Source organism: Onychomys torridus, chromosome 13 (assembly GCF_903995425.1).
Source record: "Onychomys torridus chromosome 13, mOncTor1.1, whole genome shotgun sequence".
NCBI lineage: Eukaryota > Metazoa > Chordata > Mammalia > Rodentia > Cricetidae > Onychomys > Onychomys torridus.
In genome coordinates this window covers 11,513,636-11,526,982 of record NC_050455.1, presented here as the reverse complement: position 1 = coordinate 11,526,982, position 13,347 = coordinate 11,513,636, and the positions used below count along the sequence as shown (strand labels likewise).

At 39.0% G+C, this 13,347-nt stretch overlaps 1 protein-coding gene across 1 annotated transcript in view; it reads left to right on the top strand.

Annotated features, from left to right (window-relative positions):
• The window catches only part of Klhl14 (kelch like family member 14), a 109,617-nt gene extending 96,635 nt beyond the window's left edge, over window positions 1-12,982 (top strand). The window contains exons 5-8 of the mRNA XM_036204241.1: window positions 3,703-3,893; window positions 3,974-4,132; window positions 7,521-7,678; window positions 10,407-12,982. Of these exons, the coding sequence (XP_036060134.1) occupies window positions 3,703-3,893; window positions 3,974-4,132; window positions 7,521-7,678; window positions 10,407-10,547 (649 nt within the window). The 3' untranslated portion in view covers window positions 10,548-12,982. The remainder of the gene's footprint in view (window positions 1-3,702; window positions 3,894-3,973; window positions 4,133-7,520; window positions 7,679-10,406) is intronic.
• Window positions 12,983-13,347: the final 365 nt, after the last annotated feature.

Sequence of the window (13,347 nt, the reverse complement as noted above, 5' to 3'; positions counted from 1 at the left end):
TGATAGAAAAATGATATTTGATAAAGGAATAGATGACAGATACATAAATGACAGAGACAGAAGATAGAAAGACAAATATATGATAGATAGATAGATAGATAGATAGATAGATAGATAGATAGATAGACGGACAGACAGACAGACAGACAGATAGATAGATAATGGCTTCTTGGTAGATCACCCTGAGGGTTAACAAGAACTTTTAAAGATCTTAAAATAAGCAGAGTTTAAAGTATATTTGTAAAGGTTATTAGTCAGCTTTTTAAATCTTATCTCAGAAACATTGCTAAACTTTGTTGCTCACAGTGAGAGCAAGGACAAGTGAGAAGAGGAAGAAATGATCAATTTGAACTTACAACGTGTGATTCCACTAAGGAATATTTAATAGTCTTGAGCTTACTTTAAAAAAAAAGCACAAGCCAAGTGTCTTCTTTCTATGGAGTGGAGGGGAAATCTAGTCTGTCAACTCAGCCTGTGGCAGGTACTCAGTGTTGACAGGCCACCAAGCTCTTGTTCCATAATGCATTTCAGGAACATACAAGTTGGCCATGAGAGGGAATCTGGGGTGACTCACCATCATCACTGTAGGAATTTCTACCCCCAAAAATAGCATTTTGAGCCAGGAAGTGAAACCTGCTGATTCTTTCCAATTTACACCCTAAGTCCACTGTGTGCCTGGGGCTGGGAGCACAGGTGGATCATTAGAGGGGGTCACACTGCCTGAAACAGAAACCAGTTCTTCATGATCTCAACCAAAGGGAGTGCTCTCCTGGTCTTCATGATCTCAACATCCATCACGATTAGGTGTCATCTTCTGGATCACTACTGAGAAAAACTGACCACTCCCTCCCTCCTTACAATCAGTAGTCCAATTCTACAGTGGTGACTCTTTAGTGCAATCAGCAAGTGATCCTTTCAGAGACCTCCATGCCCATCATAAAACCATCTAGAAGAAGTACACTGACCTCTCTGTGTCCATAATGAAATGAGATGTGTGTCTTCAGAAGACCCCTGTAATTTTTTTCAATGAACAATTTTAAATTGAAAATAAAATAGTATTCAATAATTTTGACAGATCATATTCATTAGAAAGCAATTAGAATCTGTTTATTCAAGTGGAAGAAGTCAGTGGACGAGCTCTGTGAACCTTATTTTGCAACTTTCAAAATCCCAATTTTATACTTAGATGAGGTACACACACACACACACACACACACACACACACACACACACACACACAGTATCAAGGTTTCAGAATCCAAAAGGTAGTGTTCATTTTATGAACTCTGACTCACCTTTAATTTTTTGTCCCATTTTCTCCTTCTAATTCCTCCCACTGTTACTGTTCTTTATCACCTTCCAAATCATTCACAGCACATCCTTCTTTAAAAAATATGGATGAAATGTAGAAAAGAGAACATGGTCAAAGTATCAGCCTAAAATGATCAATAATGGCTATCAGAACAATGTAAGACTATCACAAAAGTTGAACACAGTATCATCTCCAAAAAGTGTTACACTTAGTGATAAATCACCTGAGTGAATATGACCCTTTGGCCATCACTTCAGTATCACAAGCTGAGCATCTATAATCTGAAATTCATCCAATGTGATTTACATGTGACTTCAGGTGGCATGTTCACAATAAAACAAGTTCATTGAAAAGATTGTATAACATCACCAGTCTGGACACTCATAACTGGTAAAAGTGCTAAGAATAAAGAACTGTACGTGCCCAGCCATATAAATGACATCTATATCAACCTCCATCCTGTCAGAGCTCAGGAAATGTTAAAGGTTGAGGGAGAAGATGCTGAGAACTGGAGGGTGGGGAAGAGTACTATGAAACGCTGCCTTCTGAACATGGAATTGCTGTTGCCCGTACAAACTCACAGTAGCTGTATTGTCTACACAAGACCTGAGCAAGATCAAGCCAGTTAAAATTCTAGCATGAATTGAGAGGGTTTTCAAAGCTCCAACCCTAGCTAAAGAGCTACTGGTAGTTGCCAGCCGAGAGAAGAAGAGTCATGTTTTCTAGGTATGTGGCCCATATTCCAGTGAGTGGCCCCATATCTATGCACTATTTGGATTCAGTGGATCCTATAAAACAGAATATTTTGTGCATGTAAGTAAAGACTGAAAGAGGAGAAAGTGTATAAAGTTCGAATAAAACCAAAATGCATTATGTGTTTAGATTTGGGTCCCTTTACAATCTTCTTTATATGTATATTTCTAAATATAAAGATTCCTGAAATCCAATATATTTATGGCCCTGAGCACTAATATGAGAGCCTTGGACTACGTAGGAAGAGTTCATAAGAACCAACTTTTAAAAACTTTTTATGGAGGTAAAGATTGCCTGACAGTTTCTGAGAATAAACAATAGTGGACACTGATACAAGCACGTGAACATATATGCACATACCCCATGGGAAGGTTCTCTTACTGTCCCCATGTTACTGGAGAACAATCTAAGGCTGAGAGAAGTTATGTAGCATGTCAAAGGTCACATGCCTAGTAAATCATACCAGACAGTCTAGTTTTATAAGTCATATGTTTCAATACTTCATAAACACAACCTTGAAAATCTCCACATACTATGCGTGACATGATAAAAATTTCTAGCACTGTCCATATTGTGATTGATGCTACACAAGAATCTTAGCATCAATTTCATAGAGTATATTAATTAATCCAGTGTAAATCATGTCCTTCAGGGCCTTGGCACTTACCAATAATATTGATTCAGTACTGGACCACACATGTGCCATCCTGGTCATCATAGGTCTGGCCATCATAACTTTGAATGTCTTAGACCTCTGAGCCGTTCATTGTCTTACTTCTCATGTCTTATTATGTCTTCCATCTACCTCCATTGACACAGTTTTCATTTCACTTCTTTCCACTTCTTCTACTGAAAGTCTAAATCCAGCTTCTCACTAGCTCCTACCTAAATCATGGCCTCCTTACAATCCGTCACCTAGTCTTTCAATGAATTTCATGCACTTTGCATTTGAAAGTGCAGCAGGCAAACACTGTCAGTAGCTTCTCTTGAACAGAGAACTAAAGTCATCCAGAAGCTTTATTAGAATCAATACCAAAAGCTCCCTGGATGAAATTCCTGTAATAGGTGTTAAAAGAACCAAATATATATGTTAGAAGTCAAACATATAGGAACACTAGACAAAGTTCACAAAAGTTATTCTATTTGCAGTCATACTAGGAGGGGAAAAATGATAATTGAAGAGAAATTTTGATGATGCAGTTTTCTAATAAATTGGGAACAATGACCCTTGAAGGACCATAAAGAAAGTGAATGTCAAGATAATTTATTATTGTTACATTATCTACCTCATTTTTCACTTTGTCTTACTGAACTACAATATCCTTAGAAAGTACCAAGCATCCCCAACATTAATGAACATTTTAGCAGTGTATAAAAAGCAAGAAGAAAAGAGCAGGCACAAAGCATTAGTGGTTTTCTCCTATCTTTGCATTTCAACATCAAAAGTGCTAACTGGGTGGGTAAATGCATAGGGTTGTCGTGCACAGTCTTGGATTTAGAAGGCAGATCAGTAATGGTCACCAGTTTGCAGCCCTCTATGGAGACATACCCCCCTTTCACAGGCTATTTGAGTACCCTTTGCCCTATTGAAAACTGATATCACACAGATTTACTGAGAGCTGTTGTTTCCATTGTAGGAGAGCTAGTTTCTATGCCTGCCGCTTGGACAAGCATCTATACGTGATTGGCGGGAGGAATGAAACTGGCTACCTGTCCAGTGTGGAGTGCTACAACCTGGACACCAACGAGTGGCGCTATGTGTCCTCTCTGCCTCAGCCGCTGGCAGCCCATGCAGGAGCGGTGCACAATGGGAAAATATATATTTCAGGCAAGCTGTTCCTCCATTTTTCTTTATAAAGTTCATTGTCCGAGGCACTTACCTGACCCAGATGTGTCTGTCTTTCACAGGGGGTGTGCACAATGGAGAATACGTGCCATGGTTATATTGCTATGACCCTGTCATGGATGTCTGGGCCCGCAAACAAGACATGAACACCAAACGTGCCATCCACACTTTGGCTGTGATGAATGATCGCTTATATGCAATTGGAGGGAATCATTTGAAAGGTGTTTTCCTGTTTGTTTGTTTGTTTGTTTGTGGGTTTTGTTTTGTTTGTTTCTATCCCATTAGCATTTGCATGGCATGCTCCTTGTTTAGGGATTTCTTGTTAGATAATCATAGTTAACTATGTAAAAAAACAAGTTGACCAAATACAATCTACTCTGTGTAAATTAACAGTACCCTGGAGCAAGCATTTACTGTGTTTTAATTCTGCAGATAGGATTATGTTTAAGTTACCACGCACATTAAAGAAATGAATAATGATGTCTAAGTGGAGGAAACAAGACCATTAATATCTGAAAAAGCACAATTTGTCGTAACAGTGAAGCCAGCAAAATAAATTATTCCTTATCTCCAAAGTTGTCGTAATGAATTGTCCTCCAGAAAATTGTTTTTTGCTGCAGTCGTAAAGAACTATACTCACAGGTTCACAGAGCTAATGTATGGATTTTTTTTCTTAAAGCAAAACATGGCATCTAAATTTAGAATTATTTCTTATAAGTACTGAATATCAAGTGATCTATGATTCTCAAGTTGAATTGCTTTTTTTTTTTTAATTTAAGGCATTTTAAAAAGATGTTGCTTGGCTTCTCTCCTTCTCTAGATATGTTTATAACTACAACCTTTTAGAGTTTGTACGTGCTTTATAAACTTGTGGTGTGTATGACACTACATTTGGTGGGAAACAGACCCATGGTACTAAAATTTGCCTGACCTACTTTGAGCCTTGGTTTCCTCATCTCAAAAATTAAGAAACTGGTCTATTTTAAGAAACTGGTCTAAACTGAACTCTAAGATCTCCATCAGCTCCTGAGCATACAGGAAATGGAAATAGGCACACCTGTGTTATTACTAGTCAAGCTAATGTGTTCACTTCTTACTCCAAGAGGAGGTTAGACGTGGAAAGTGTTTCTAATCCATATTTACACATAAATTTCATAAAAATCGCACAGGCTAGCTTTTATATTTATATTTTGAATTCATATTCAGCTGAAAATCTGATGCCCTGGTGTGTGCCTGCTGCTCATCTCCACCCGCAAAACAGAAGTTCTGTCTCAAGCTGCACACAGTTCCAATCTTTCGGCTCCTTCCAATTTCAGTGCACACTCTTGTTCCCTCACCTCAATGTTTTATACTAATTCTGTGGCTTTCAAAGCAAGGCACGACTTCTCCTTTCATTTTCATAAGGCATTATCTATATGTCTTAATGACTTTTATATTCGAGATTATGATTGGAAAGGAAATCTGCATTTCAAATAAGAAAAATGTGAATGTGCACACAGATGAATGGACATACATGTACCAAAAGTAGAGGGCTGAGGATGTAGCTCGGTTGGTGGTCTTTGCCTGGCATTCACAAGGCCCTGGGCTCAAGACTTAGCATCACCAAAAATGGACATGGTGATTCACACCTATAGTCTCAGCACTGGGGAGGTAGAGGCAGGGGAATCAGAAGTTTAGGATCATCCTTGGCTACATACCAAATTTGAGGCCAGTCTGGGCTATATACCCTGTCTCATATACATATATATGTATGTGTGTATTATATTGTCTATGTATAAATACAAATAATAATTATATATACATGTAATTTCAGGAGACATAAGGACAAAGGAAGGTTATGGTTTGAATCCTACATAAATTAAATGTTGTGTCATCCCATTCAAGACATAGATTACAGCATACCTATAAAATATGGATACTGGCCGGGCCTTTGATCCCAGCACTCAGGAGGCAGAGGCAGGCAGATCTCTGTGAGTTCGAGGCCAGCCTGGGCTACCAAATGAGTTCTAGGAAAGGCACAAAGCTACACAGAGAAACCATGTCTCGAAAATATATATATATGGATACTGACCATATCCTTTTGTGAGTCTGGTACTCAACATCTATAGCATGTATGGAACGAGGGGCAGAGAAGGTGGACATGCCCCTAAACAATGCCCTAGAACCCCAGAATCTAGAATTCTCCCCATATGCTCATTTGAAGCAGATAGAAAATGTACAGTGGAAATATTGCTCTATTGTAACACCATCTGTCTGGTTTACTTGTATAAGTAATTAGCAGCCTGAAATAACCTGTCCACTTTCTCAGGAAAGAAAACTGTTCCTTGGAATTTGTTTTCTCAACTATTATCGAAGAATCTGGATATTAGTTAATGTATGCATATAGACTGTCAGCTAGAAAATATCCCTAGCATGCATTTAAATAGACAAAGTATCATTTGTACAGCCTCTTCTTTTTCCTCTGTAGCCCAGGCTGGCCTTGAAACCAGGACCCCCTGTCCTAGATTCCCGAGTCATGAGGTTACAGCCATGTGCTCTTACTTCTACCTTTCAGAAGAGTTTTTCATAGATGGGATAGTAATAAGGTCACCAAGAACAATGTAGGTTCTGGGCTTTTCTGAAGGAGCCTCGCCTGTAGTTCAGGGATTAAAAAGTCTCAGAGGAGCCTTCATGATCACCTATCAGGTCCTGTATCAAAAGACAAAGTGGGTAGGACCTGAAGAATGACATATGAGGTTAACCTCTGGCCTATACACACACACACACACACACACACACACACACACACACACACACACGCACACATACACAAACACACATACTTACACAAACACTCTCACATACACACACAAACATACACACTTACACTCATACATATTCACATACTGTCTCTCTCTCTCACACACATACACATATACATGCACATACACACACACACACACACACACACACACACACACACACACACACACACACACACGAGAGCAGGGAAGCAACAGAGAGGAAGAAGACCCTCAGAGCTTAGAGCCCCAACTCCAAACCTTGACCCTTGAGAAATTCTCTGCTCATCATTGAGGTTGTTTATACATAGTCAGGTTCTAGGAAAGGCTTAAGATCCTGAACAATGAATTTTAATTGATGAAACTATTTTAAAAGAGGTAAATAGTCAAGAAAAACAATATAGTTTAGCCTGCAGAAGTCTGAGTTCTGATGCCCATCCCTCTGTATGCAGATGTCACTTTAAAAAAAATAACAAAACAAGCTAGTTGTGTTGACCATTATTTTCTTAAATCTTTTAAAATAATGTTATAATAAATAATTTTAATAAGATCTACCCCCACATAATCAACATTATGATACCTACTTGGGCATTCTTGATTAAATCCAAAACACCCAAAGTCCATTGGAGCCTTTTGGTGTTTTTTGGTTTTTTTTCAGAAGTTTCTGACATGTCTCCCAAGTTCACTAATCTTTATGCATTTATGTCTTCTAAGACACAATTGTTTACTTCTTAGCTCCAGCCCTCCTGGTTTTTTAACAAAGAAGCTGTAGCTTTAAACAGACTGTGGGAGTCACTCTTTTCCTCTACTGCCTTTTCCTGGCCCCTAGGTTTCTCTCACCTTGACGTCATGCTTGTGGAGTGCTATGACCCAAAAGGTGACCAGTGGAATATTCTCCAAACCCCCATCCTGGAGGGTCGAAGTGGCCCTGGCTGTGCGGTGCTTGATGACAGCATTTACCTGGTGGGGGGCTACAGCTGGAGTATGGTAGGTGTTTCTTTCCTCCTCCTGTGTGTGCTCACCTCTGTCCCTGTTTCTCTCCTCCTCCTGTGTGTGCTCACCTCTGTCCCTGTTTCTCTCCTCCTCCTGTGTGTGCTCACCTCTGTCCCTGTTTCTCTCCTCCTCCTGTGTGTGTGCTCACTTCTGTCCATATTTCTCTCCTCCTCTCATGTGTGTGCTCACCTCTGTCCATGTTTCTCTCCTCCTCCTGTGTGTGCTCACCTCTGTCCATGTTTCTCTCCTCCTCCTGTGTGTGCTCACCTCTGTCCCTGTTTCTCTCCTCCTCCTGTGTGTGCTCACCTCTGTCCCTGTTTCTCTCCTCTTCCTGTGTGTCCTTGCTTCTGCTCATTTCCCCCAGAAGTGCTATCATCCTACATGTACCCTTTAAAAACATCAGGTTTTTGTGGAGGTGGTGCAGCGCCGTGAGCAGGCAGACTGAACCAGCACGGGTGCAATAGAAATGGCTTGCTACCCATCAACTGTCCCACAGCAGGTGTTACATCTCCAGCTTGCTCCTGTACCCATGTGTTTGCAATTCTGGTTTCCATCTCCAAGCCAAAATGAAATGATTTTCCAAACGTTCTGTAGAAATTGAACAGGAAAATCTGAACAGTTTCTGACCAGAAGGAGCAAAACATGGTAATTAATTCTTCAATATCTGTGAATTCTATTTAGGACATGAATTTGCTTTTCACTCCCCTCCCATCATGAAAATTTCCAAACGTAAACAAAAATTGAAATGATGGTAGACCTCCCCTTACCCATCATCAGTGCCACCATCCATCAATAGATGCTTCCCTTTAAGTTAAACTGAATAAAAAATTGAAGCAAATCTCAAATGTCTTATTTCACCCTGGAGATCTCAGTATTCATCTTTTTAAAAGTTATTCTCTTGTGTGAAAAGATATTCTCTTATATAATCATTTGTCACACCCAAAAACTATAATAGTAGCTTTATGTCCAATCTAAATTCAAATTTTTCCTATTGGCTTACAAATAGAAAGTTGTATCTTTCAAATCAAAACATTCAAATCAAGATCCAGTAAGTCTCACACATATTTGGTTATTATGTCCCATAGACCCCTCTTGGTTTAGAACATTAATTACCTCTGCCCCACTTTGTGTTCCCTGAATTGTTGACAAAATAATCACATCTGTCACCCAGAATACCCCACATTGTGGGAATGCTAATAACCTTCTTGTGTTGTCATTTAAAAGTTCTTCAGACTAGAAGTCTGAAGTTAATTAGGTTAGTCAGGAGTTGATTAATGTCAAGCTTTTTATTATTTATTCACATTTTTATTTTGTTTATGCTATTTTTGTAAAAAAAAAGAAAAAAGAAAGGAAGGAAGGAAGGAAGGAAGGAAGGAAGGAAGGAAGGAAAAGAAAAGGAAAACTCACTATCTTGGAAAGGAGACTATGTATTTAGAGTCCATCAAATCAGGAGAGACCTCAGGCCTAGGAGTCAATTTCATTGTTATCACAATATATTGATATTGCCTTATTTATCTATGCTAGTTTTATGAGATCAATTTGGAGTTTTAATAACATTCATTTTATTTATTTTGCATGCAACAAGTTTGCGATACAAAGTTTTGAGGAACTTTTAAAAGTTAATTATATAAAGGCAAATATAATTTGACTTATAAACTTGGGTTTTCACACATGTGCCTGTTGTCTGGAGCAAATTGTTCACTACAAGAGTAGAGATGCGTTCAAGTAGACATCAAGACTATACATTCAGAAAATAGCATGAGTTTTGTTGGGGTTTTTATTTGTTTCCTGTGATTTAATTTGGGAAGGAAATTTTTACTCAAGCATTAGCCTTAAAGTTGACAGAGGCACCACAATTAAAGCCATTGTTCATTTGCTGTGTGGCCTCTTGAAAATAAATAAGTCAACATGTAGAGATGTTTTCAGTCTACTTAAAAATGCCTCGCTGTTTTGAATCCCATTCTCCACAGTAAAACATAAAAATAAAAACAAAGACATGAAGCAACAGTCTAACATCCACTTGACTTCAACCTTTTAAATAATAATGTGTGTCCTTTTTTTTTTTTTTTTTTATTTAAGCCTATGGGAAAACTCCCATTTGGGAGTCAATTATTGGAAAGTGATCATTGAACATTGAAGATGTTCTAGGTATTTATTTGAGTTTGGTCACTGGCTGTCAAAAATATCCCACAAGAAGGCTTGGTTAGTAAAGTCTCATTTTGCCTGCATGAGGACCTCAGTTTACTCTCCAGGAATCTCATAGAAACACAAACTCTGGATGTGATGGCTTGTGACTTTAGTTTAAGCATTGTGGAGGTAGATGAGGCAGACACTAGCCTACTTGGCAAGCTCCAAGCCCAGGAGAGATCCTGTCTTACAAAGAAAAAGTGGACACTTGAGCTAAGCAACACTAGAGTTTGTCTCTGTCCTCTTCAAACATGTGCATGCAAGCATGCTCACTTGTACACATTCACATGCTCCTGAACACACACACACACACACACACACACACACACACACACACACACATACCTATAAGATTTTGAAATGTTGGTTTCAAATATTTCCTTGGAACACAACACTTGAAAACCCATTGAGCGCAGCTGAAATGTTTTAGGCTGAGCAGAGAGTCGGTCTTCCCAGTGAAGCTGTGAAGAGGGACACATGGCTGTTGTTGCTCTGAGCATCTTCCCCCTAAGCACTCCCTGCTCTGCCGTTCCAGGGTGCCTACAAGTCATCTACGATCTGCTATTGTCCAGAAAAGGGAACCTGGACTGAACTCGAAGGCGATGTGGCTGAACCCCTGGCAGGCCCAGCCTGTGCGACAGTCATCCTACCAGCCTGTGTTCCCTACAACAAATAACAGCAGGAAACCCTGGCATGGTGCCACATCGAGGATGCAGTGACAGGTGATGCTGCCGTCCTGCATGAACCACGCATTCCAGTGGTACAATGGCCAAAGGCCACCTTTGCTTCCTGACTCACAAGTAACTGCAAAAGAAAGAGGCCTGTTCTTGAGCAGACTGCTGTCTGCAACTCAGATCACACTGGGCTTGCTGCGGTGGCAGACTCTTCCATATCAGACTGGTTAACTTGTTCCACCTTTACACAAAGTAAGAAGGAGCTGAACTTTCAAAGAGAGAATGGTGAACCCCAGAAGACTGGCCCCAGAGGCCTACGATCTGTATTGTGCATTGTGTCCTAACTGCATGTGATAGACGTTGACATTTGGAGGATATTTTGTACATGAATGATTCAAAATCCGACCCACCAGAATGTTTACCCTGCATTCCAGAAACTGCCACTTGATTCTGTATTTGTCACGCCTGGCTCCTTCACCAACTCCATAGGTAACACAGCAACCAAAAACCACAGAAGATGGAAGATGGGCATCTTTGTTTCTACACACTCACGGTTTGTATTCCTCATAGCTCCTCAGGAGATCAGGGAAAAGTAAGTTGTTGGTCTCTTTAGCAATTGTTCTCTGCCAGAGTCTTAACTTCATGTCTTTGATTCTCCTTGAAAATTAAAACAAAGTATGCTGTCGCTCTTCAGCTCCCAGAAGCTTCTGATTCCTCATTTCTTATAGACTTTTATGTAATGAACATGAGGACAATTTGCCTCGAAAGACAAGACCAACAAACTCCATCCTAGAATATTTCAGAAATTCTGTTGGATAGCAATTTGTCCCAAATTCAATCCAAAATAAAAGCTGACAAATCACTTTCAGGAATTCAAGCACACAAGGAAAACTTTCTCTTGAGTACAATCCCAATTATCTTTCTGGTTCTTCAAACACATGACTTACAGCTGAAGAGATTGCTCAGTGGTTAAGAGCACTTGCTTCTCAGGCAGAGGACCTGGATTTGGGTTCTCAGCACCCACATGGCAGTTTACAACCATCCGTAACTCCAGTTCCAGGGCATCCATAGCACCAGGTACGCATGCAGTACACTTACATACTTATAAACAAAACACTTGTACATGTAAAATAAAAATAAATAAATATTTTAAAATAATTAATAAAAAAATTGTGAATTCATAGCACCTGACAGTACACTTTCTCACCTTTAGCTTTAGACACTCACTTCTCATTATTCCTCCGCTCATCACCAGACATGCCTGGACACGGTTGCGTGAGAATTGATACTTGTCTTTAGGAACTGAAAAAGATCAGGAGAGCATGATGTGGTCTCTTTGTGGCCAATCAGAAAAGCAAAACTAACAGGAATGTGAATTTGACTTTCAAGCTCATCTGAGTTTGAACAACTGGCACTTATAAGCGCCTAAATATTTTTTTAATCACAAAGAAGTGTCGAACCCTTCAACAAATGTGATATTCAAAATACCAAGTAAAGGAAGCCACAGATGAGAACAAATGCCTTCATGGTAAGCTTTCATGAGCACCTCAAGATGGCTGGGCATACCAGAATCCAACAACATTTCTACAGAAAAGTGCAATCTTTGTTGTTTTTGTATTTATTTGTATGTTCAGATCCAAAGGATCCGTTGTAAAAAAAAATATATATATATATGAATATATATACATAACCAGTGCAATCAGCTTTCTTTTTTTCCTTGAAAACATACGAATATATTAAAGACAGACAATAAGAATGGGGGAAACTCACCCTGGCATCCTGAAGAGCACGTGCTTTCAGAAACCATATTCTCAGCCATCGCCGTTTCTTCCAAAAGTCATTGTTTATACAAGCGTTTCAGCTTTCCTTAGATTTGTTCTTCACTTTATTTTTTAGCACTAGCCAAATTAAATAAAAGCACTTATGAGAACTCTAAAGCTTTCTGTATTTCAGAGAGATACAAACTTCTAGAAAGTGAGAAGGGAATAAAGTCACAGAAAATGTAAATTTTGTACAGTACTAGGATGTAAATGAAGCTTGCTTGGAAGGGGGGAAATTTAAATAAAAACTTTATGTATGAATTTATCTGTCTCTCATACACCTCCTTATAAAGCACATGTATAAATTGGATTGTTTCAAGGTTTATAATATATAAATGCCTAAATATTTTTATTCTACAGATATGCTTTGCAGGTCTATTTCACTTTCTCACAGTATGTAAAAGCATATGGTATAGACAACATAAAAAATTATGAAATGCTTCTAGAAAATGGTTGTGAGTTGAAAATTATATGAGTGAATCCAAGTTTTCTATCACAAGTACATTACAAAAAGATGGAATTTATCCAAGATTGAGTAACTGAATGTATGTGGGAATTCTTATAAATACCTTAGTAACTGATAGTGCTTGTAGATGTGTATTAAAACAGCTGCATGCTTCCTAAAGAATAACAGGAGTCCATATTTAATTAAATCAATTATATAAATGCAAAGTAGTTAAGTTGACTTTCCTTTAAAGCAAGTCTGACAAAGAAGTTGTGCATGGAAATTAGAGGGTCTGTGGGTGAGATGAGGGAAAGCAGACCCCCAGCTAAGAGGAGCAACTGGACCATGGTCTGAGTGTGCTTTCTACCGCTATGATAAAACACTGACCAAAACCAGTTTAGGTAGAATAGAATTTATTGGGCATATACTCTTCCACATTGCAGTCTGTCCCCTAGGGAAGTCAGGGCAGAAAATTAAGGTAGGAACCTGGAGAAGGGAACTGAGACAGAGGCCATGGAGGAATGTTATTTACTCACT